Source organism: Arvicanthis niloticus, chromosome 23, assembly GCF_011762505.2.
Source record: "Arvicanthis niloticus isolate mArvNil1 chromosome 23, mArvNil1.pat.X, whole genome shotgun sequence".
NCBI classification, from domain to species: domain Eukaryota; kingdom Metazoa; phylum Chordata; class Mammalia; order Rodentia; family Muridae; genus Arvicanthis; species Arvicanthis niloticus.
The window spans coordinates 7899480-7924830 of record NC_133430.1 but is presented as its reverse complement, the minus strand read 5'-3'; the positions used below and the strand labels follow the sequence as shown (position 1 = coordinate 7924830).

Here is a 25351-nt window from a genome sequence, read left to right as displayed (position 1 = left end):
ATGTCAGAAAAGCAAGTTGTATATGGCAATGAGCAGAGTTCAGTCTCTGAGCTGATACAGGCTGTCCCAGTTAACAAGATGCCCTTGCCTGACATAGCTGATCTTTGGGGCAGCTTAAGTGAGTTCCTTCAGATGTGGTAGGTTCCTGATGGTTTAAGGGAGGTGCTTGGTATACAGAGAGCCCTTTTAGGCCTCAGTTTCTCCATAACAACCCTTCTGTTTAGGACAATGCCAACACCACTGCCCTGGGGTCGGGGATGCTTTGGACTCACACTTCCCTGCCTCCATCTTTATTTCTGTTGGTGGTTTTGGTAGTGTTGGGGATGATTCGATAGTGCTAGGAGCTCACACGTGGCAGGCGAGTGCTGGCCGCTGAACTATATCTCCAGGTCTCATTTTATGGTGGTGGTGTTGTTTAAACAGGGTCTCTCTGTATAGCCCTAGCTGTCCTGGAACTCACCCTAGATCAGGCTACCCTTGAATGCAGAGATACACCTACCTCTGCCTAGGAGAACTGGGAGGGATTAAAGGTGTTCACCATCACTAATTTCATGTTTTTGTCACTTTGAGACAGGATCTTAGTAAATTGCCAGGGTTTGTGATCTCCTGCCTCAACCTTCTAACCTCCGAGTTGCTGGGATTACTGACTTGTGTGTGCCTTCAGGCACAGCTTTAATGTTTCTCTTTGTTCTTTGTTGTTTGGGTGGGAGTTGTTGTTAGAATTTTTTGTTTTGTTTTTTTGAGACAGGGTTTCTTTGTGTGGCATTGGCTATCCTAGAATCAACTCTGTAGACCAGGCTAGCCATGAACTCACTATCTAGTGGACAGATAGTGGTCCCAGTTGTCATTACCTACCTGATCAGGAAAAAAGATGTCAGAGTTGTCGAGGAGACCTATTCCTGAACATTCTTTCTGCAGTATCTACCCTACAACTACAAGTGCTGTTTTTGCTGGGGTCTGAAGAGGGTCCTCAAAGTCTACACCCACAGTGACACTTCCTCTAACAAGGTCTCTAGATCACTCTGCCCTACAAAAACATGAGGACTTTGTTACTCTGTGAAGTGCCTGCTCTAGGACAGCAAGCAGCTTTGGAGGGATTTGTTCTTGCCTATAAAATGTTGACAACACTCCATAGCATGTTGACCTGGACACAGGAGCAACCAGCCTGGTGCCAGCCAAGTGCTAGCTCCTGCTAGCTTTCTCTGTCTCCATCTCCCATGGTCCACACTGCAGGAAATGTCTCCTGACACAACGGCACAGACAGGAGTAGTAATAGAGCTAAGAGGAAGTCTTCAAGTAGATGTCAGGGCCTGGTAAGCTGGCCATGCTGGAGGCTGCCCCGTGCTTAGTGAGTGTGAGGGAGGCCAGGGCAGGCTGCATGCAAGCAAGCTGTGGGGCCTTGTCTGCCCTGTGGCTGCAGTCCATTTCTTCTCACATTGTCTCACTCCCTTATCCAGACCTCTTCTGCTTCTCTACCTTGCCAGATGAAGTTGTCTGGTTGTCTGCTGGGATGCCTTATAGTGTGACATTGTGATGGTGGCCTTGTAAATGTCTTTCTTTCCTGTGAGACTGCTGCCAGGTGCAGAACCAGCAAGGAGCACATGCCAGCCTTGCCCCTTCTGCTCATGACTGCTATTCCACCCAGCTCCCTAAACCTCTTGTCTTCTCTGAGGACTGCCCCTTCCTATTTCCAGCTTGCTGGGGTCACTTTGGTCAGCGTCCATTCTAGCCCCAATGACCAGATGCTGTGGGCCCTGGATAGCAGATGGAATGTGCACGTTCGAACTGGAATCACCGAGGAGATGCCCGTGGGGACAGACTGGGAGCATGTGCCAGGTAGGAACACTCTAACGGCTACCCTAGTGTCCCCCGCCAGCACATAAGACAAGAACTGAAGTCAGTTTAACTTGAGGTCTCCCAGCTCCACTGTCTGTAAAACAGACTGTCGCCCACACAGTGGCCATATAGAGGTCCTGGGTACTCGGTTGGGTCTGAGATGTTCTGAAGCAGGAGCCAGGTAAAGAGCTGAAGGGCATTCCTTGCTGGGAGAACCCAGGCCAGCCTCCCGTGGGAATTCGGGGAATACAGCTTTCTCAGTGCCCCAACGCCTGTGTGGCTGGGCCAGCCTCCTGGGCACTCTCTGCCTTGGTGCCCAGCACTGTACAGTGTCACCACAAGCCCTGGTGGCCAACAGTGTCTGGAGAGAGCAGCACTGGGAATGGTGCTCTAGATGTGTGTTCCAGAGGTGAGCTGATGCCAAGTTTGCCCACAGGATTGCAGGCCTGCCAGCTGGCACTGAGCACCAGAACTGTGTGGGCCCGCTGTCCAAATGGTGACCTTGCCCGCCGCTATGGCATCACAGACAAAAATCCTGCTGGGGACTACTGGAAGAAAATTCCGGGAAGTGTATCCTGTTTCACAGGTAGGTGCTTGGGCATGGTAGACTTGGTATCTCCTGGGGGAAGGTGGAGGGTGGGTGAGGGGTTATGAAGAGGCTGCTCCAACTCTGCTCCACATCCCCACAGCCAGAGCCAAGGACAAGGCCCACCTGTGGGAGGGATCCAGACACAGATTCTGCAGGACAGGAGCTTTGTTCCACAGCTTGGAACAAACTGCTTGCACAGCTACACACACTTGTAATCCAAACCCTTGAAAGGCTGAGGAGGTAGTTTGTGAGTTCTATCCTGAGTTACATAGTGAGTTCCAAGCCAATCTGGGCTATAGTGTGAGACTCTTGTCTCCAAAAAAAAAAAAAAAAAAAAAAATCCTAAGAAATTACATTGAGTGAACACAGCATAGGTTGGAGAGATGAAGAGCAGGCTCTTCCTCATTCCTGAGCCATAATGTTATTGCATCCTGACCAGACCCAGGGCTGATCACCTCCCATGCCCCTTGTCTATGCGGTTTATAAGACTGACTGGCTGTCATCTTTACAGTGACCTCATCAGACGAGCTGTGGGCAGTGGGCTCCTCTGGCTGTCTCCTTCGGCGACTGACAAAGACGTTCAGCCATTCACACAACACTCAGAACAGCCAGGCAGCCACCTCACACCCCGAGGAGCTGGAGGATGAGTGGGAGGTCATCTGAAGCAGCCCAGGCAGCCAGAGATGGAGGAAGCCGGGTTCTGTGATGGAGGCCGCCATCTCCCGGTGGCTCCTGTACGGACATGCCTCATCCATGAGGCTGGACAGCTCACACTTGCTTTCATCTGTATTTGTTTTGGTCTCATTACAGAACTCACAGCCTTAGCCATGTGCTGGGAGCTGTCGCTGTAGGCGCAGCACCTTTGACATCTTGCCAAGGTCACCTCCAAGTGGGAACAGAGGCTGCTGCTCAGTTGCATGCACTAGTTCCCTGTGCACCACAGTAAATTCTTATCAGCAACTATGGGTCCTGGTGTGTGAGCCAAGGGGGTCACCGCCAGAGGCAGGTGACTCAAAGCCAGGAAGAGTTGTGCACATGTCCATTCCAGAACCCCAGACCAGATGGCCTGCAGGTCAGAGCCTGCAGTCACTGGGTGTGTTTGGTGATAGTGTCGACTTTACCACAGGGGTCCCACATTTTTCTCCTAGAGATACAGGCCACAGTGCACATCCCACACCGGACATTCCAGGTGGGAAAGTACCCATGCAGGATGGGGGCGGGGCTGTGCAGGGTAAACATGCACACACCCCAGCCTCGTCATGTTGCCCACACTCAGGGTAGCTGCCCACCTCAGCCAACACAACAGCCAATGGGTGCAGACAGAACACAGATGCCCACGTTGCCCAGCACAGGGGTGCTGAGCTAACCTAGAAACATCTTTGGAATGACATTTGACTAGTATGCTGGTAGGCATCCTAAAGCCAGGCTCTTCCTCAGAAGATGGATCTAGTAGTTGCCTTTTTGTTTGTTATGTTACAAACCTGAATAAGATACCTCACTTAAAATCAAGTCTCACCAATTTAGAAGATAAATTTATCTTCTGAAAACAGTGAAGGTCTTTTGTTCCTTCATGAGGTTTACCCTAAGCCGCCTTGTCTTGGCTATAGCTTTGTAGAGGTGGTCGCTCCCTACCATGTCCTCAGCACGAGCAGCCAGTGTCTGCAGTGGGTACAGCACTGACTCCCCAGGAGCCGGGGGACACGGTGCCTCTGCTTACAGTGCTGTGTCCCATCACAGTGGTTGGGACAAAGCATCTGAGCTTCAAGGGCAGACCACCCACCGCGCCTCCTTCCCTGAGCCTGCTGTCCACCCTGCCAACCAGGTCCCTGTCACTGCTCCAGACTGGCTGCTTTTTTTTTTTTTTTTTTTTTGTCCACCTGGTCCAAGCAGTTACTTGGTGTCTGTTTTCTACCCAGCATGTGTCAGGGCCCCAGCAGTGATGATGCAGACAGAGGCTTCCAGGTCTCAGCAGTGATGAGCTGCTGGGAGCCTTGACTTACTTCATTTTATAGACTCCTTTGTAAGAGTTCAGTGACAGCAGAGGCAGCCCTGAGTGGGCTGATCCTCTTCTGTGAATGGTGTGCCTTGCCTGGCTCCTCCTAATGGCAGCACTCCCTAAGCCCATGGGACAGCAGTGCAATTAAACCCGAGTTAAGTGGACACTTGTAGACTAGTTTTAGCTTCAGTGCTTTGGACGGTTTTCTCTTTGGTTTTAAATTTTAGTTGTGCTTTGAGATCATGCAAAATATTACTTTTTTCAACTGTTGAGTCAGATGAGTGAGCTGGGAGGCCTGCAGGAAGCCCAGCATGCTGCAGCAAAGCACCACTGCCTGGGTAGTTTGAAGCAGCTTGTGCAGCCGGTACAGTGGGCACTGCCATTCCGGCAGGCCTAGGAAGAACGCCCCAAAGAAGGCAGAATGAAGGGCAGTCCCAAGACATTCTCTTTTGTTATTTTGAGTCAGTCTTATATAGCCCAGGTTGGCCTCCAGTTCACCATGTACTTAGCCAAGGATGGCCTTTGCTGATCTTCCTGCCTCCACCTTTTAATTTCTGGGATTATGGGTGTGCACCACCGTGTCCTGCTAAAGACATCAGATTCCATGCAAAGAAGTCTATGAGTATAGCTCTTTCAGAATCCCTATTGGAATATTTCTCTTGGAGAGACAGGGGAATTCTTAAAATCATGACAGTACCCACAGAAATCCCATGTTACTGCTCAGGTCTCTTAGCTTCATGCTCTTCTCTAGAGCCCAGGAAGGAGAATGTGGTTAATCTGTGAGTCTCAGAGAGGTTGGGCACAGTCACAGTGAACATGCACCAGGACCCAGCTTGGCAAATCTGCTGCCCTGTGCTGATGCCATAAACTCCTGCAGTTGCTCCAGCAAGGGCCAGCATGCCAGGTACGGCCCAGACCATGGCAGGGACTTCACCCACAGCAGCCAGGCAGCACCCAGTAGTCAGTCTCACACCATTCCATAGGCATCACAGGAGGAGGAGCCAACAGCTGCTGTGCCCAGTCTCCACTTAGCACAGAAAACCTGTCTTTGCTTTCTATATTGAGATAATGGGACAGCCACAGAAAACCTATATGGAGGTTTTACTTATTCAAAATGTAGGGCCTGTAAATTAGAAATCCTGTGTGGGGCTGGGATATGGCTTAGCAACAGAAGACAGATCAAAATCCCGACCTCCATGAACTCAGTAGGCCTGCAATCCCAGCACTCAAGAAGCTGAGGCAGAATTGTCACGAGTTCCAGACCAGTCTGGACCACAAGATTCTGTCTCAAAAAAAACCTGAATTTAAGAGTAAACAAACTGGCCAGGCAGTGGTGGCGCACACCTTTAATCCCAGCACTTGGGAGGCAGAGGCAGGCGGATTTCTGAGTTCGAGGCCAGCCTGGTCTACAGAGTGAGTTCCAGGACAGCCAGGGCTACAGAGAGACCCTGTCTCGAAAAACAAAACAAACAAACAAACAAACAAAAGTAAACAAACTGAAAAGGAGTCATGATTGCCAAGACGTTGGCATCCATGTTGAACTTCTCCAAACCAGTAGGAACAAACACAACACAAAGATGGACAAAGGAGGTAAAGAGGCAGCTCACAGAAACATCCTCCAGTGGGAGACTCTAAAGGCACAGTCTCTGAGAAAGCCTCTGATGAGCGCTCAGTCCAAAGCCTAACACTAAAAATGCCATCTCTAAAAACTGGTCAAGAACGAAACAAGAGCTGCGTATCTAGCCCTTGCCTAGCGTGCAGTCCCTGGCTTCAATTCCCAGAATGGCAACAAATACAACTAAGCAGAGGGAGGGTGCCAGTGTCTGTGAGCTTGAACACATGCCTGTAATGCCACAGGACGTGTCAGCAGAGCGTGCTGTGGGGTCCCACAGGTGGTCTTAGGGTGGTGTGAAATTCTTCTGACCTGTCAGTACAGCACGGTTTACAGAGAGAACACTGCATGGCTGGGGCACTGTGTGCGCTTCACTCTTTAGGAGGGGCAGAGAGAGACTAGTTCTCACTTGGGACAAACAGCTGGCCAGTGATTGTTTCCAAGCCTGTGTCTTTTTTACCCTTTGAATGTTGAGCCATGTAAATGTATTATTTATTTCAAAACTAAATAAAATGTACATGTAGAAACTCAATTCTCTTAATTTTGCAGTATTAACAGTATTTGAGTCAAATCACAAAATCAACACCAAAAGCATTTTAAAAATCCTTTTCATAAAACAGTTGTAAGTGTTTATACCATGTGCATTGGTGTTTTGCCTACACGTGTATCTGTGTGAGAGTGTTAAGTCCTTTGGAACTGGAGTTAAACAGTGGTGAGCTGGCATGTGGATGCTGGGAATTGAACCCGGGTCCTCTGGAAGAGCAGCCCGTACTCTTAATCACTAAACCATTTCTCTAGTCCCTATCTCTGTGATCTTTATCTTGGCGCTGGGGTGGGGTGGGGGTGGGGTTAGAGTAGCACACTCACTCAGTGTGGTTCCATCGCCCAGCACTGCCAAGAGAAAAATCTGTAAGAATACACCAAGATGACATGACCATGCAGGCAGCCAGCAGCTCACTGGTGAGCAGTATGGCCCTAGCCTCCCCTGGAGGACTGGACTTCTCCCCACAGTCCCAGTGTGCCATGCTGGACACTATTTATTCATTTGTATGTTTATATGCACGTGTGTGGGTGTGTATGCCATAGCACAAGTGTGGAGGTAAGAGAACAGCTTTGTCCTTTTCTTTCCCCTTTACATGGGTTCCAGGGATTGAACTCAGGACTCCAGGCTTGGGTGGCAAGCACCTTTACCCACTGAGCCATCTTGCCAGCCCTATGCTTTAGAAATGAAAATAAATAAATAAATAAATAAATGTCTAGATAGCAGTGGCAGTAGAGCTTTATACTTCTCCTTGTGCTGGGACAACAGCCACACCCATATAGACATTAGTCATAACTCATTGAGCCACAAATTGCTGCCTTTGTATTTTAGCATGTAGATCAGGCTTTTATAGTCAGCCAGTCATCAAGGAGGGTGTGGGGAGACACCAGTATGAAGTACTGATGTTTGGTTTTTTTGAGACAGGGACAGGAGTAGCCTAGAACTCATGTAGCCTAGGCTAACCTCGATAAATTTTTTTAAGACAGTCTTACATAGCCCAAGCTGACTTAAAGCTGACTACATGGCCAAGATCATTGTTTGGCTCTACCATGAGTGCTGGGATTAGAAGACACTACCACGCCCAATTCTATTTGGTGCTGCTGATCAAAACCATGGCTTCTTAGCTGCTAGGCACTCAACCCTGTGAACTATATTCTGAGCTCTGCATTAGCTCTTTTCCTACGATTTATTTCATGAGTGTTTTGCCTACATGTTAGTCTGTGTACCATGTACATGCTTGGTGGCCAATGTGGTCAGAAGAGGGCATCCGCTCCCCTGAAAATGGAGTTTTAAGCTATGGTGAGGACGCTGGGAGCTAAGTCTAAGTCTGGAAGAGCAGCCAGTGCTCTTAAGCAGTGAGACACCTCTCCAGCCCCTAACCATGATCTCTTGATCCCCCACTGTGTGTTAGGATCACAGTACCACTCTGATAGTCTGCAGTTACTGGAAACAAGCCTTGAAGAGCTGCTGTTCTTCCTGCCTCCTAGGGAACCACCTTGTCTGCATAGGATATGAGGTAATGTACAGAACTGCTGTCCACTGAGGCTAGTAGAGAAATGGAGCCGAGGCTGGAGCAGATGGAGTCCGTGTAGACAGCAGACATAAGCAGAGGATGGGAGCAGCAGCAGGCTACACCACCAGTGCAGACTGACCTTCGAAGGCAGGTGAGTCCCTCAGTAACAAGTCTCAGTGGCTCAGTTCGCTGTCTTCCCTGATAGACATCAGGGTCCAGAGTTCTGGCTCCTGAACTCTAACTGGACTACAGTACAGATCTCCTAGGGACACATACATTTGATGGGGGCAAGTGAAGAATTCACCAAGAGAACACAGCTTGCTTGTCTGTTTTGGAGACAACAAGGTCACCTACCACTAGCTGATAGTGGATGCCATGCCGGCACAGAGCTTGGCAAGCTCTAGTCAGTCCTGCAAGCTCATGGCCAGGGTGGTAATGTGTCAGGTGGTACCACAGCCCTTCCTGGGGCTGGAGGGCAGAGGGGACAGATAAGACACACACTGAGGCCACCCACTTTCCTCTCAGAAACAGCCATCCCAACGATAAATGAGGCCTTGTTTATCAGCCTGAACCACCTTTCCAGGCCCTCTTGCTTCCTGAAGCGCAGGCCAGCACTAGGCATCCCATGACAATAAACAGCTGTGGCAGAAATCAGGCCTTCCTCTGAGGTAGTTGGCAAGGATTCTCCACCCCTCTGGGGCTGCCTTCTTTCACCTCCCACATCTGTGCCCTTGGTGAGTCTGCCTTTGCACAGAGGCCTGGGGGCCACTCAGTAGTAAAACAATCCGCATCCATGGTGACTAACCACGACACTTAAGTGCTTGTCACCATGAGCCAAGCCACTCCTCTTGGGCTTGATGTTCCCCTGTACCTTTCCCGGGCTAGGTCCTTCCTCTGTGGTGCCATTTCCTCCCACAAGGTCTCCCTGATGACCACAGGGCCTACATAGCACACTGACGCTCCTCCAGACCAAGCAGCTCTGGGGAGGTTAGGAAGGCAGCAGTCTGTCTACCTAAAAGGCACCAGAAAAGCACCCAGCTCTGCACCAGCAGAGCCCAAAGGGCACTGATCTAGAGACAGGAGAGGGGAAGCCAAGATTCCCAACAGGCTCCCCAGGAGCTACAGCAAACCATCGATCATGTCCTACAAATAAGGAAATGCCACCTCCAATGGCATCTGGACCTGGGACCTCCTAGAAGCCCAAGGGGACTGATTGTGAATGAGCCAAACTTAGGGCATAGGAAGACACTAACACCCATCACCCACAACTGCCAGGACTCAGAGAAGGTACTCAGTCAGAGGGAAGCAGAGCCTCCAGTCTAGATGTAGGATCTATAGCAGCAAGAAACCTCTCATTTTCAGGCCTGGGAAATGGCCTAAAGTCCCTTGACGGTAACACGGGCCCAGGACAGAGGCAGCAAAGTCTAGGGCCCTTCCTATTCTCCAGGCTTTCCCTCCTGTGGGACATTCCCACCCCCAGGCATGCTGCACTCAGCAGCAGGTGCCCCCAGTCAGGCTGGCCACTTCAGCAGACTGCTAGCCTCGGCTCCTGGCAGCACATCATGGCCCACAAGCCTGTGCCACAAAGGTTGAATTTCACTGCCTAGCAAAATCCCTGGATAGGGAAGGGCCCTACCCAGTCTCGAAGTTCCTCGGGGTGCGAACCCAGTTTTGCAGCCAAGGTCCCTTTATCCTGAAGGATGATTGTGCATTCATTAACAAGCCTCCAACCTTCTGAAGTGTCCAGCAGAAAGCAGCTCTCCAGGATGGGGAAGAAGCCTACCCAGGGTGATAACAGCCCCATAAGCACCACCTAACATCCATTGTGAGTAGGGAAGCCCATCCCTAGGTTGGGAACCTGGAAGGCACACCTGGTTCTGATGAGGACACATGATACAGGGGGCCCAAAGCCTGTGGTGAAGCAGGTGTGGAAGACCAGGGCTAGTACCTGCCAGTCCTGACTGAGGGCAAAATGGCCAATTCCAGGCCTGGGTGGAGAAGCAATGACTCAGTGTGAGATGAGAATACAAACAGCCAGCCTGGCTCCCACTCAACCCCTGCTATAGCTGCCTGCTCAGCTCTGCTTGTCCTCCTGGACATAGGATCAAGTCCAATTCATGGGCCATTTCTGAGGCTGACAGCACAGGAGGGAGCCACACAAGCTTGTCCCCTTGGCCTCAGCACATTCTGTCCTGTTGCTTGGTCATTAGAGTCCCCACCCTCTGTTCCTCTCCTGCTTGGCTCAGCTGTCACCTCCCCCGGGACTCTAGGTCCTCACCCTCATCCTTGGCTGAGCAGGCAGCTCTTACACTTGAGCAACCTGGCAGCCCTACCCCAAGTACATGCGACAGACCAGGCAGATTCCTCTGTACAGTCAGAGATCCATATATGTGAAGTGCCAGTACAATGCTCTCAAAAATACTTCTGTCCCCAAATACTGTGTCAGGGTCCCCTGAATCTAGCCCTTGCCCGTGAGGTCCAAGGGCTGCAAAAAGGGTGGCAGAGGCAGTTCATCCAAGGCCTCCGGGAAGCGGCCAGGTGAGATAGTGGTGACCAACACCTGCATGGCACGGACAAAGAGGGAGGGTGGCGCCAGCCCTGCTAGCCACTGGAACTTGTCCTCACCCAGCAACCTCTGCCAGCGTAGCCGGTCTCCTAGCAGTTCACATCGAGCTGAACCTACGACCCCGCCCCCCGGGGTGTAGAGTGCTAGCAGGTCAAGCAGCAGCAGGCGACGCTGACACACCTCCACAGACGAAGTGGTGTTGGCGGCAGCCGCAGCGTTGACGGTGGCAGAGGCGGCCTCTGCAGCAGTAGGGGCTGAGCTGGCGTCCTGGTTCAGTTGGCGCAGCAGCAGCTCCAACGGTGTAAAGCCACTGCCGTCTCGAAGGCCCGGAGAAGCTCCGTGGCCAAGCAGCAGAAAGAGGCACTCAGGGCGTGCGAGCTCACAGGCCACGTGCAGAGATGTGCCACCGCCTTCTACCCGGCTGCAGCCACGCCGGTCCAGGAGGCGCACACGCTCTTCCACTGGGAAGTCCTGCACGGTTCGCAGGATGCGGCGCAGGATGCCCACGCGGTTGTAGCGCACCGCCAGCGCCACGTGCGGTCCTGGCGCGGTGCAGCAGCGGAAGCCCGCGCTAGGAGGGGCGAGTGCTCGCCGTGGGAAGGTAGCCAGCAGGTAGTGAGCATAGGCTTGGTGGTCGTGCACGAGTGCGTAGAGCAGGGCCTCGGACGGCGAATATGCAGCAGCGCGCCCGCGCTCGTCCCAGTGGAAGGCTTCGCTGGCGCGCATGTCCTCGAGTAGCCACACTGGTAGCAGATCTCGTACTGCTAGGTAGAAGGCGAAGGATGACTTCCGGCACTGCTTCTGCACGCGCAAGCGAGCTGCGCCCGGACCCTCGGGCCCTCCGTTGGCGCTTCGTCCAGGCCTGGCGTCCCACGGCATGCTGGCCTCCGGGAGTGTCTTGGCCTCAAAGCATGGGTTCACACCACCCAGACCAACCTGCGAGACGAAGTGGGGTCAAGTGAATTGACTCTGCTAGTCACTGACCCCTGCTCTATTCTCTCTTAGGCCCAGAACCATGCTTGAATTTCTGCACCTGCACTCCCTCTCTCGCTTGTGCTAGAGAAGGCTGGATCTGCTGGGGCCTTCCGTCTGCCAACCCTTTGCAGCCCTGGAACCTTCAAAGAAAGCTCCTTTCACACCTGAGCCAGGTCCTTCCAACTGCAAATAAAGAGGAACCCGTCGGACACTCCAGAAGACTCAGGCTCACAGCACAAATTGAGCCCAAATCATCCTCGCAGCCCCAAATCCAGCCCCAACTCCACTTCTACCTTGACCCCGACAGAGAGTACTCAGGCATCTCTCCAGGAGGGTCATGGACATAACTCACTTAGACTTAGCCGGTTCCTGCAGGCTGCCCTGGGTTCTATAGATGCGGAAATTCACTCAAACACACCAAACCCCAGCTCCTCATCAATAAGAAAGTGGTGGCCCAGGGCCGGCAGCCCGAGTTGGGGAGTGGCTCTGGCTCTTTTATCTGCAAACAATTTTGCTGCCCATCGGGAATGAGCTCCTGGGAGGAGGGAAAAGGTAAAGTCAACGGAGGGATTGGAGTGTACACCACCTGCAGCCCACTCCAAGTCCATCCACATGAGGCCGATGTGCTCGGCCATCCCATTTTTCAACGGGGGACAAGCTAGTCCAAGGTCAATCATCAAGTCAGGCTGAGCCAGGACAAGAGCCTAGGTCTCCTACATTCTGAGGCCCGGTCCTGACATTACAGACCCCAGTTTAAACCCTACCTCAACCTTGGGCTCCAAGCCTCAACTGAGCCCTGGCCGTTCACCCTTGGCCTCCCTGCCCAAGAGCCCTACCTGCCTCCAGCAAGGGTAAGCTCTAGGTTACAAGGGACCTGGGACAACTAGAGGGCCTCGTCCACAGTGTCATGACCATTAGCGGTAACTGGGTTACAAAGGTGGGCACTATGGAGTGGGCTGCGGCAGCCGCCCCTCTGGAGGGATTAGCAAGACTGCAGCTCCTTCCCGAGCCTGGGCCCCCTGCGCCCCAGGTGCACTGTGTGGGCACGCGTGGGGTGCCGGGCGGGTTACGTAAAGTTCGGTCGCCCCACGTCACTGGGCAGAGTCACGGCCGCAGCTCTGTGACTGGAGCTTGGGCCGCCGGCCAGATCCTCCCTGACCCCTCCCGGGGCGCGCCCAAGTGTCTGCGGGCCGGTGGCCAGGATCAGGGGCTGCACCTGCGCACGGGGGCGCTCCGGGCAGGCGACTCACCAAGCCGCGCGACCCTGTCCCTGCGGCGGGCCGGAGAGCGCGCCGTCCATGCACGGGCAAGCAGACAGAGATCCCACGGCGCCGGGAGCGGAAGCGACCGCCGTCGCCTGCGCCCGCCGCAATCTGAGCCGCCGCGACCCGGTCTCCCGGTGCCGGTGCCGCCAAGGGGCGGGCGGCGGGCGGCGCAGTGCGGCCGGGGCCGGGCAGGACCGCGGGACGGGCCGCCGTCGCCATTGGCTCAGGCCGCCGGCCCCCGCCGCTACCCATTGGTCGCCGCGCTGCACCATTGTTGCGTCATGGGCCAGGGGGCGGGACTCTCAGCGAGACCCGCGGAAAACTTCGGAGAAACTTGAGGGCCCGGGATGGGGGGAGTGAGAGAAGCCGGGGACGGGGCGGAGCTTGGAGGGCGGGGCATGACAGAGGCGGGGCGAGTCCGGGCCGCCTCCTGGAGCTGGGTCGGTGCGCTCCAAGGATTACACACAAGAATAGGTTCCCTGGCTTGCGAATGGAGCAAGAGTCCTGTTCTGGGCCTCCGTTACTCTGACCCTCAGTGACCTTGGGGAAACATCCAGCTGTTATGCCATCTGCATGTGGGAAGGCCTAGAATAGGACTGAGTCCTTAAAGGTTTGCACCTTACTCTGCCCTGCCAGCGCTCTGGCATGGCTAGCCTCAGTTCCAACCTCAAAAGGGAGACATGGATGGGTGCGTGGGTAAGAGCTGTTTATGGCGCCTTATTGTGTCTTCTCCTGGGCTAAACACTTTCTTTCACTTTGACTTCACCAACACAGGAGAAAAAGTAGAGGGGCAGAATTATGAGCCCTGCTAAGACATATATAGTTATTTAAGTCGGTTATGATATGGCGCCAGCACGCCTTTAATCCCAGCACTCAGGAGGCAGAGGCAGGTGGATCTCTGAACTGAAGGCCAGTCTGGTCTACAAAGTGAGTTCCAGGACAGCTGGGACTTCAGAGAAACCCTGTCTCAAAACACACACACACAGAGTAAGTTATCCCAAGAAAGGTACACTCTTCGGGAAGCTGGCATTTCCGCTGTTTCTCAGGAGGAACTGGGAACTCCATCTAGCCTTCCCACAGAAAATCCTAGAGCTTAAGGGAGCTTGAGGTCCTGACTTTGAGGGTATGGGAGAGCTAAGTCCATTCCAAATGCACTACTTAACGGGGCCACGCCTGGGCCTTGGAACTCTCACTCCACCTTATCAGAGGCAAGGATCCCCCTGGTGAAATAGTTCCAAACTCCATTCACAGGCCCAGCTAGCTTCTTTTCCCAGAATGCCCTTAGAAGCTCAGTTAGGGCCAAAGGTTCATGAAGCCTCCATCCAGGCCCTTCCTCCTGCCTCTGTCCAGCAGACAGCCAGCGCCTTCAAACCACCCTCTCCTACCCTACCTCAGAGCAAATGTGTACACAGCCTTCAACCCTCTTGGCTCCTTTGTGCCAGCAGGGGCTAAGGGACTTTAGGCTGGACTCTCCCTAGGTCCTTTGAGCAGACTCAAGCAGGTATACAACCCCCCCCCCCCCACACACACACACATACACACATGGAGACTTCCTGTTACTCTAATCAGGGTTCTCCAGAGTCACAGAATTTATGGAATGTCTCTGTATATTAAGGGAATTTATTGTAATGACTTAGTCTGTAGTTCAACTAACCCAGCAATGGGCAGCTGTGAACGGGAAGTCCAAGGATCTAGTAGTCACTCAGCCTCACTGGGCTAGTTGAAATGGAAACTTAAGGGTTCTTTGGAAAGTCAGTTGTGTTGGATGGTGTTTTGCTGTGGCAAACAGGTGAAGGAGTGTTTTCCTGAAGCAGACACAGGTGAAAGACTAAGGCAGTCTCGTGAAGGAACGTTTCACCGAAGCAGACACAGAGAGTGGATGTTCTGCTAAAGCCAGCGCATGAAAGGACATGTGATAAAGGATTCTTTACTAACGACATGCATGTATTGTACTGTGTTGTTGAGCAGCATTTGTCAGGACTCCATAGAGAAACACACACACATACACACACACACACAGAATTTCTGGTGGTGTGCTGCAGTTTGTTGCCTCTTCTGTGAACCTGGGCTGATTGGCAGAGTGATGTCAACTGAGACAGACACACGTGCTGAGGCAAGACCCATGGCGGACACGTGATGTTTGGAGAGAGTATAAGAACAGCGATGAAGTCTGAGCTAGGTTTGCCTATAGAGCTCGCTGTGCAACGCTTGTGGGTCTCGAGTCTTCTCTGATCTTTGATTCCCTGAGAGAGACACAGCAGAGAACTTCTCCTAGAATTCTTCCTGGTCCCTCCTGCTGACTTGAGCTGAGGCTGAGGCCTGGCTGTCTCTGCTAGGTAGTACCACTGCTGCTGATTCTTGTTTGATACCCCAACTCTGCCGAACTGGACTGCTGGCGTATCCTCAAAGTCTTTTCGAGTGGATCTGGTCTGCTGCTGCTGACCTATGAACTGAACTGCCCATGTCCAGACAACACAGATGGAACCAGAGGCTCTTTGCTCCAAAGAACCTTTCTAAACATGTCCACTTCCCCCATATTCTTTCTTTTTCTCTACCTCTAGCGGGTGGTGGGCTACAAGGGAGGTTAAAGCATTTACGAACCATTATTAAAAATAAGGTTTGAGTGCCGGGCAGTGGTGGCGCACTCCTTTAATCCCAGCACTTGGGAGGCAGAGGCAGGTGGATTTCTGAGTTCGAGGCCAGCCTGGTCTAGAGTGAGTTCCAGGACAGCCAGTGCTATACAGAGAAACCCTGTCTCGAAAAAACCAAATAAATAAATAAATAAATAAGGTTTGAAAAAATTAAAGTTACAACTGGGCTTCTGTATGAGCTGGAATCCTGAAGAAGTGGTTTCCAACAGATGTGCCTGCAAGTAAGTGCAAGCAGGCGAAACAGAGTGAGCTTTCCTTCTTCCAATGTCCTTATGTTGGCCTCCAGCAGAAGGTTGTAGCACCACACCTGGATCTGGAATTTGCTTTGTCCCAGGCTGACCTTGAACTCAGAGATCTGCTTTCCTCAGTTTCTTAGGATTAAAGGCGTGTACTACCTTGCCCGGGCCTAAGCTTTTTCATGGCCACTATGCCTCAATATCTACTTATCAAGACCTAGGTCAGAAGCCTGTGTCTTCCAGCCTCAAGATCTGTATTACAGGTGTGCCCTCCATTTCTGGATTGTAGTTCATCCTAGACGCAATCAAGTTGACAGTCAGGAATGACCACCACAGTACCCTAGGCCAGCTAAGAAGTCCCAAGAGATACATAAGGCTCTCAAGTCCAGAGAGAGGGGACAAACACCCAGGGCATGCAGGCGTATTTGTAACCTACCTATACAAAATGTGTTTACATCAGTCTGTCAGCCGAGACCCCAACACGCCTATACCAGCTCGAGGCAGCGTTACCTTGTAAACGTAACCAGCTCCTGGGAGATCCATGGCGAGCAACTGCCTGTCATGGTCACGAGTAAGGGGGCTAAAGAGCACTGTGCTAGCTAGGGCTCCAAGCCCCACCTTCCTGGGCCTCAGCTTTCAACAAGCCTTCTCTGGGTTCTTCAACTGTTGTCTTCTGGATGTCTATTATGGTGGTAAGTGTGCCTCCAGGAGCTCCTCCTCCACCCTAGGGAGATGTGGAGAGAAGGCTTCCTGCAGCTCGTCTTGTGGCTCCTTACACAATTCTACTTTTGCACAGCTTAGGTGAGACGTAGCTCTTTCTACAGTCCATTGTGTCATGAGGGTGAAAGGGCACAGGTCACAAGGCCAGGAAGGCACTTGGAGTCTCTGAAGCCAAGTCTCTGGCTTCGTCTCCTAGCTGTGCTTCTCAGAGGGCTCTACAGCCACCTGATCCCATCCCTCACCTGCTCAGAAGCAGTGTGCGCTCAGGCACTTAGCCAAAAAGCCCAGACAAGTTGCTGGAGAGCGCTCAGGGGGAACCTGTGCGAGCGAGCCGTGGGAGAGGCTCAGAGGTCAGCGGGCCACAGCGAGTCCACTGGGCCATACCTGCTGAGGCAGGAGCGTGGATGTGTGCTGCAGACCTGAGGTGCAGGTGGAGGGGAGGAAGTTAATTTACTTGTGAGTTAGTCAGACATATATACACAAAATAATACTGGCTCCCTGAGAGAAACAGCAGGTAGCAATGTGGTGACAAACGACCACCATTCAACCAGCTGAGGTAGGTAGGTTGCTATGAGTTCAAGGCCATCCTGAGCCCCTGGGGAGGAGAGAGACAAGACAGCAGGCTGATAGATTTAAAAGCTCCAGCTGTTCTGAACCTTGTTCCCTGTCCTGTGGCTCTCTGGTGGCAGGCGGCTCTCTCCATTATGGCACCAAACAGCCCTACCCTCGGCAGTTTGCCATGTCCCCAAGGTCACTGCTGCGGCTTGAATATGTCCCTTGAGGCTTTCGTGTTGGAAACCAAGTCCCCAGTGCGATTGTATTGAGAGTCAGGACTCCTGACCTCAGCAATGGGTTAATGCTTTCTCTGGAGAGGATGTGATAAAATCCCACTACTCTGCCTCCCTCCCTCTCTCCTCCTCTCCTCCCAGTCCAGAGTATACCGATATTCCTTCAAGGTTGTCCGGCCTCATTGCTGTGCTGAGCAGGCAGAGATGGCAGAAACGACTCATCCTGCCTGCCTGCTGCGCTGGGTCACAGGCTTGCTGGATAAGCTGTGCCCCATGGCCTGGCATGAAGGATTCCAGTGCTGTGAACAACCCTGCCCAAACTGCAGGCACCACAGACAGGCCTATGATTGTGCCAAGATCAACCGTAACCCATGCCCCAACCTGCCTCAGGCATGTCATTGTTGTCCTTCAAGGGTGCCCAGGTTACCATGTAGACAGTCATGAAGGGGCATCTTCTTCTTTGGAAGGTCAAATGGATGTGAGACATGGAAGACAGACAGGACACCATGATTCCCAGAGAGGCTGAGGAGACCCCAAGGTTGGAGGGGTTGGGGGTGATGAAGCGGGAAATCTTACTAACTGGGCATAACCTTTGACCTTGCTATGTGTTTGCTGAGACCTGACCCCAGGCACATTTTCCTCTCTCATGGAGACCTTGTCCACTGCCTGGGTCAAAGCTTCTGTGTATACCTAGGCAGCTGAGCTGCTCAGTGAGGGCGGGGGTTGGGGGTTGGGGGGTGTGTGGAGAAGGGACTAGAAACTGAGGGCCACTGCAGGCAAGCAGGAATCAGGACTCAGAAGCTAGGAGAGCTCCCAACAGAGGAGCCATGTGGCCTACCCTCTCAGCTCCCTGTGGCTGCAGAGGATAAAGAGCAGGAGCAGCTGCTGCAGCTGCTGCGGGTGACAGCTGAGGGGTCACACATTGCCTAGATCTTACTCGGTGTGTGAGGGGAGAGCCCAAGGTTCCAGAGTCTCGGGGTATCTGGAGGCTGGAGAGGAGTCAGTATGGAACTGGAAGAGGTATGTCCAGAGCAACAGGAAGTTGGGGAGATCTGGCTGAGGGGCAGCTGGGATTATGAGTACTTCCTGCTCAAAGACTAGGAAGACGGCTAGTTCAGTCAGGAAACATGCTTGGTGCCAATCCCAGTCATCCCCAGGACCCCAGGACATGGTGAAGGAAGAGAACTGACTCCCTGGGGATATCCTCTGACCTCCGATCATGCTGTGGTATGCACATGCACACATACCACACAAAGGGGACATCAGAGAGAAGTGAGAAAGTCCAAGGTTGGAACCTAGTGCTTCTAGCAAAGGGGAAAGGAGACCTCAGAAGCCAAAACAGGTGCAGGGGGCCTGGGCGGATGCTAACGTGGCCTAAGGAGGAAGTGTGGTCAGTGGGGACCAGTGGTGCCAGGCAACCAAGACAGGATCATTGCCACACAGGTCACAATGTCCTTCCCCAAGGTTAGGTGAAGTAAGAACTTTATTTGAACAGGGTTCAGGCACCAGCCAAGTAGAGGACTGGAGACATTTCTGAGGAAGTAGAGAAAAAGTCAGAGGGTACGGAGGGAGGGCTTGAGTAGGTGTGTGAATGTGCCCCAGAGTGTAGGTGGCCATGCACACAGGCACACGAGCCAACCCAACCATGCCCCGGTGTGAGCGTCACGTGCACTGCACTGAAAGATTATCCTCTCTGCCCTGCACACAATGTCTGTCCTTCCCTCTGAGAAACCCCCTTCACAGCCATCCCCAGGCAGCCTTGAAGGACGGCTGTGAAGCTACCATCACTGGAGGGTGAGTGTAGCCGGTCCTGGTGTGGAAACCTTTCAGAATGACACCTTGGGATGACTAGCAGGGATGGTGCTTGCCTGGAGAGAAGGAGGCTCAGCCAGGGACACAGGCACTTCTTCTTGTGGGGGTTGGGCATGGATGCTCAGGAGGGCACAGGTACAGGTGATGGTGTGTGCATCTACTCTGATAGTTTATTTTTTAATATTTTATTAGTATACTTTGCACATCACAATAGGGGCATTGTGACATCTTCATAGACGTACATAATGGATTTCAATCACATCCACCCAAGCCCGCCCTTGGCCTCCCCTTCCCACCTCACGCTCTTCGACTTTCCTGTCTATTTTTTCCTTTGATTTTTACTTATATGTGGGTGTTTGCCTCTGTGTGTGCGTGCGTGCATGCATGTGTGTGTGGTGTGTGTGTGGTGTGTGTGTGGTGTGTGTGTGTGTGTGTGTGCACATGTGTGCAGTGTCTGAGGAAGCCAGGGAGAGAGTATTATACCCTCTGGAACAGGAGTTCCAGATGTTTGTGAGCCACGATGTGGATGCTGGAAATCAAACCTGAGTCCTCTGGAAAAGTAGACAGTGCTCTTAATGGCAGAGCCATCTCCCCAGCCTCCGCACCGTGAGTGTGTGTGTGTGTGTGTGTGAGTGTGTGTGTGTGTGTGTGACTGAGTTTTACCACATTGTTTCCAGGACCATGAGCACCCTTACCAGTGGCTGGCTGCTCTCCCTTCCCTATCAAGAGCTAATTGCACACAAACCCTCTGGGAGGGGGGTGTGCTATGGGCCACTCACTCTCTTAGTTATGAGACATGGTCTTACATATCCTAGGCTGGTCTCTTTCTGTGTATTGAGTAGTATGACCTGGAACTTATGGTTGTCCCACTGCCTTCACTTCCCAAGTGCTGTGATTACAGCAGACATGGCTGTTTATATAACACTGAGGACTGAGCTAGGGCCTCCAGCATCTAGGAAAGCACTTCACCACTGGCTACATCTGCAGCCATGGTTTCAGTTTTCATGGCCATCTTCTCAGTGAGAAGGGATGGGGCTGGAAGACTTCATTCACTGACCACCTAGAAGTGTTACCTGAACACCAGTCGGGCCCACGGAGGCTGACACTGGGATAGGAGGACAGCCTATGAGAGCTAAGTGTAGGCTCAGAGGTTCAGGCAATGGCAGCCCCATGGAGCAGCTGCTGCCGCACTTTCTGGGTTCTACATGGCCAGCCACTCATCAGCTAGTGACCTGGCCTAGGTGACATGTCTGAATGCTGACCACGTATCTGTAATGAGTCAGAGAGATTCTCCGAGATCAAGAAGGAAGTGTTCCCAATGGCAGAACCAGGGTTTAAAGTGGCCAGGAGCCTGTGAGTCAGTATGTGTGGGCCCTCCCATGGTTGTCCCCACCCCACCCAGGTCCTATCTTTCTGTTACCTGGCTGAACCAAAACTTACCTGGTCTTTAAGGATGAGCTCTGTTCTCCTCTGGCCTTCCTCTGCTCAGAGGTCTCCAGCTCTCCCAGCCTCCTCTGGAGGTATCCTACTGCTCTCTCAAGGCTCAACACAAGGAATGTAACTTACTAGAACGAGAAACATCTGATACACATAGCAAAGGTATAGAAAAAGCTGCCATAACCCAGCTGGGAGGACCAACCCAGGACAGTGCTCCAGTATGAGCAGGCAGTTCACATACTAGCCAATAAAGATATGCAGTGGTGCCAGGAGTCTATAAATGGGCAACCTCTTGTTTTGCCTGGTGGCCAGGCCAAAACTGAGCAGAGTTTGGCCAGCTTGTACCAGCCAGGTGGGGACTATAGACAGGCCAAGTGGGAAGTCTTGTGTCATCATCGAGGAAGCTAAAGGGGAGGGGGGGCTCCTTGGAAGGCCCTGACAGTGTCCAGAAAGGCTGATATTTCTTTATAGTGCTGGGGACTGATCCCAGAGTCTCACATGTCACCATTCCTTTTGTAGGTAGGCATCCTATCCCAGTTAAATGCTGGCTCTCATGCCAAGTTACATATGTGGTATTCACTAATGTTTCCTAAAAGAATTGAGTCCTAGAGTAGAGAGATGACTTATCAGTTAAGGTCACTTGATGCTTTTGCTGAGAACCCAAATTTGGTTCCCAGCACCCATGCTGGAAACTGTAAGTTCAGGGGATCTGACGGCCTCTGCTGAATTCTGCAGACATTTGCACTCACATGTGCACACATCTACACACGCACATATGCACACAACCACACAGACACATAGTCAAAAATAAATCCTCAAAAAACCACTTGAGCTGGAATTTCATGTTTCACTTCTATTACATAGTTAAATAGAATGCAGGTGTCAGGAATGCAAGTTCCCAGGAGATGGATTTTTTTTTTTTTCTGTTTAGCCTGTATTCCTACCTTAGTGTGAGCCAGGCCCTGTGGCCTCTCTCTTTTGTGTCTTTGTAGGACTCCAGGATCCAGCTGTGCTTGATCACGGGTTCAGCTGTGCCTGATCACCCTGCCTTTTCCATTTAATGAACTGGTTACTTATCTCTTTTGCTTAGACCAGTTGGAGAAGCACTCTTTGGTCACAAGGGGAATGGCTGTGGCATCCCTGCTCTCCCAGCATAATGATGACGGTGTCCTGTGTTCTCAACAGGTGGCTCATTACATCCAGGTATGGCACAGCCACAGGCAAGAACAGAACCTGCACGAATCCCCTCATCTGCCCAATAGAGACATCCAGAGGACATTGTGAGAGTCTACTGGGTCCCTGTGGGCACAGCCATGCTGGGCACAGAGACTATCCCAGTAACTGAGTCACTATCATTCTTTTTTAATTAATTAATTAATTAATTAATTAATTAATATATATGTAAGTGCACTGCTGCTGTCTTCAGACACACCAGAAGAGGGCATCGGATCCCATTATAGATGGTTGTGAGCCACCACGTTGCTGGGAATTGAACTCAGGACCTCTGGAAGCGCAGTCAGTGCTCTTAACCACTGAGCCATCTCTCCAGCCCGACCTCATTCTTATTTTAACATTTATCTCTATGTGCATGAGTATTTGCCTGCATGTATGTATGTGCACCATATGTGTGCCAGACTGTAAAGGCCAGAATAGGGCACCAAGTTCTTCTGAAGCTGGAGTACAGATGTTTGGGAGTCACCATGTGTGTGCAGGGAAATGAACCCAGATCCTCTGTAAGAGCAGCCAATGCTCTGGGCCGTTGCTCCAGCCCCAGGGCGCCTTTATATTTCCATAAACAAACAAGACACTGTTGAAAGAAAAACAAGCCCAGAGTCAGCCTACATGGCTGGGCTGTCACACCCCTCAATGGAAGAGTGCTTTAGTAACATACATATGGCCACATTCTATCTACAAGATAAAAGTCAATCAATCAATCAAGCCTACAGTCAGGGAATGATGTCTTTGGCAACCAAATGCTATATAGCCAATACTTCCAATAATGGATTAATATCAAGAATCTATAAAGAACTATAAAAACTAAACAAAGCCAGGCAGTGGTGGCGCACGCCTTTAATCCCAGCACTTGGGAGGCAGAGGCAGGTGGATTTCTGAGTTCGAGGCCAGCCTGGTCTACAGATACAGAGTGAGTTCCAGGACAGCCAGGACTACACAGAGAAACACTGTCTCAAAAAACCAAAAAAAACCAAAAAACAAACAAACAAAAAAATCACCCAATTGATAGACTCAAATAGCTAATTCTCAACATTAAATATAAATCCATTCCAATAAATATTTGAGAATGAAATGTTCAATTCTAAAAAAAAAAAAGGAAATATAAACACGTTTTAACAAATATTTGAAAAGTATTCAACATCTTTACCCATCAGGAACATGAAAATTAAAACTGCTTTGAGATCATCTCACCCTGTCAGAATCGCCACCCTCAAGGAAACAAGTACAGTAGATGCCAGCAAGGACTGGAGCCAGGAGAACCTCTTAAGTCACAGCTAATGGGACTATAAACTGGTGTGGCTACTTCAGTATCAGTAAGGAGGTTCCTTGGGGGACTAAATACAGTACCATCTGACACGGCTGTGTCACTTCTGGGTATATACCTAATGGCATCGAAGTCCTTTGAAAGAACCAGGAGTCAGCAGTTATTGCTATGATTAAGAGGCAGGGCCTGCTGACAAAACGCTGTCTCATTAACCTTATCTCATGACTACCTGTGTGCTAGGTCATGATAGTCAGGTCACTTTACAAGGAGAGACCAAGACTGAGAGGAAGGACAGGGCAACATTGTTGGTCTGCAATTTCCGGTGAGCAGAAACATTCCATCCAGGAGGGGGCCCCTTAAGAGTCAACAAGTCGGCCAGGCAGTGGTGGCGCATACCTTTAATCCCAGCACTTGGGAGGCAGAGGTGAGCAGATCTCTGAGTTTGAGGCTAGCCTGGTCTACAGAGTGAGTCCCAGGACAGCCAGGACTATACAGAGAAACCATCTTGAAAAAACAAAACAATAGGTTCAAGAAGCAAACAACTCAGAAGCTTTAGGTTGTCCTGAAACATACCAGATTCACAAAGCTCCCTCTCCCTGTTATTATATAAGTAGTGAGGACTGCCAAGGAGGAGAGACTCTCAGACCTGTGGAGCTGCCTGCATCTTGCTCAGAGAGCTCCAGGTTTCCAGCTCTGGTGAGCCGTCACCAGCGTTGGGGTGGGCCTTGACGGTGCAGCTGCCTTTGGGTCCCTCACAATCCTGTAAGTGTCCCAATAACCTCACTGGCTCACCAAGTGGGTGGCATCATTGCTTTGGTCTGTCATCACTTCCCTTTCTGGAGTGAGTAGATCCGTGTTCACATCTCCCCAGGGATGGTATCACACAAGCAGGCTGGAAGCTTCACTCCCTCCCAGAAAGGAATGGCTTTACCTATGTAAGTTCTGAATAACCCCACTGGGGTCTGGACACTGTCAAAGATGTAGCTCCTCCCTTCACAAACGTCCACCATGAGACACAAGGTAGGCAGAAAGACTCTTCCATCCCTGGCCAGGGAGTTGGGTTGTCAGGCAAAACACCCAGTAACGTCACTGGTTTTCCCTGAAACAGGCCCTTGGATCTGTACTGAGGACTCTAGCTGTGTGAGCATGGAGACTTCCTGGAGGATGAGGACCCTCCGAAGGAGCCTTTTTATAAAGCCAAAGGTACCAATGCTGAATGCTCTGCCTGTACCCTTCCAGGGCCAGCCCACAGCTCCAGCAGCCCGAAAATGCTAAGAGCTGGTAAGGCAAACGTCGGGGTCTGTCAGTGAGGCCATTCCCAATGCCAACTGACTTGTGGGTCAACAACTGAATGTGTGCAACAGTATGTGATAGGCTGGGGGCCTAGGTGGAATAAAATGGGAGATGACAGGTGTGGTGGCACGTGTCTTTAATCTCAGCACTTTGGAGACAGCGCCAGGCAGATCTCAGTGAGTTCCAGACCATCTTGATCTACACAAGGAGTTCTAGGCCAGCTAGAATTACATAGAGAGACCCTGTATTGGGGGTGAGGGAGAGAGAGAGAAAAAAACAAAAAACAAAAAACATGGGAGAAAGCCAGCCAGCATGTGCAAGTTCTGCTCTTCTGATTCCCAACCCCCACCCCACCCCGCCCGGTTTCTTCAGCAAGCTTGTTTGATTGGTTTGTTGTTTGGTTTTGAGAAGGTCTCACATTATAGTCCAACTGGTCTTAACCTCGTAATCTGATTATCCTCCTGTCTCAGCCTCTCTGAACACTGGGATGACAGACAGGAACATAGCACCAGTCACTTCATTAGGTCAGTGTCCATTCAACAGGTGACCCAGGAAGTGAGCAGGCCTTCATCCCGGGCTGTGCGAACGCAATGGGAGGTCCCTGCTGCTTAGACTGAGCCCCTCAGAGACTGCGTTCTCTGGCTCTCCAGCACGCAGGTGGAGATGGTGCTCAGACTACCTTCAATCCTGTCAATGTACTGAGTCCCCTCTTGTAATTATGCATGTAATATACAATTGGATAGAAATACAATTGGATATAATATATTAAATACTAAATATAACACGTTCTACTGGTCCTGTTCTTCTAGAGACCCCAATATATCTGCCACAACCAATGTCAGATGTCACCCCTCTTTTGCTCCAAGCTGTCCCCACCCCACTTTTCAAACAAAAACCTCCACCCCATCTCCCTGGAACCTTAGCCTTCCGGCTTCAAGTCCTGAAAAGACCTGAAAAGGCTATTCCCTCTGCCTGCGGTTCTCTTCCTCAGAAGTGAGCAAGGCTTCACTTCTGAAGAGGCTTG

At 51.5% G+C, this 25351-nt stretch overlaps 2 protein-coding genes and 1 long non-coding RNA gene across 11 annotated transcripts in view; 2 read left to right on the top strand and 1 right to left on the bottom strand.

The window, feature by feature from the left end:
- Positions 1-6560, top strand: part of Tecpr2 (tectonin beta-propeller repeat containing 2) — a 103904-nt gene extending 97344 nt beyond the window's left edge. For all 4 annotated transcript variants that reach the window (XM_076921115.1, XM_076921117.1, XM_076921116.1 and 1 more), the window contains 3 exons: positions 1695-1836; positions 2273-2422; positions 2937-6560. In XM_076921115.1, the coding sequence (XP_076777230.1) occupies positions 1695-1836; positions 2273-2422; positions 2937-3088 (444 nt within the window). In that variant the 3' untranslated portion in view covers positions 3089-6560. The remainder of the gene's footprint in view (positions 1-1694; positions 1837-2272; positions 2423-2936) is intronic.
- A 3896-nt stretch (positions 6561-10456) lies between these two features.
- Positions 10457-13101, bottom strand: Ankrd9 (ankyrin repeat domain 9). 6 transcript variants are annotated; one of them, XM_076921130.1, is made up of 4 exons: positions 12879-13101; positions 11922-12163; positions 11687-11811; positions 10457-11589 (listed from the first exon to the last, which is right to left on the bottom strand). In XM_076921130.1, exon 4 carries the CDS (start codon positions 11530-11532, stop codon positions 10546-10548), a length of 987 nt encoding a protein of 328 aa, XP_076777245.1. In that variant the 5' UTR covers positions 11533-11589; positions 11687-11811; positions 11922-12163; positions 12879-13101; the 3' UTR covers positions 10457-10545. The 6 variants fall into 6 exon arrangements, with proteins under 6 accessions (XP_076777245.1, XP_076777243.1, XP_076777247.1 ...); XM_076921128.1 differs by having other exon boundaries at positions 11981-12163; positions 12879-13062; XM_076921132.1 differs by lacking the exon at positions 12879-13101 and adding an exon at positions 12465-12847.
- A 5714-nt stretch (positions 13102-18815) lies between these two features.
- Positions 18816-24219, top strand: LOC143436758 (uncharacterized). The gene is made up of 3 exons (XR_013106564.1): positions 18816-19082; positions 21628-21740; positions 24143-24219. It is a non-coding gene; the product is annotated as an uncharacterized LOC143436758 (long non-coding RNA).
- The last annotated feature ends 1132 nt before the right edge of the window (positions 24220-25351 follow it).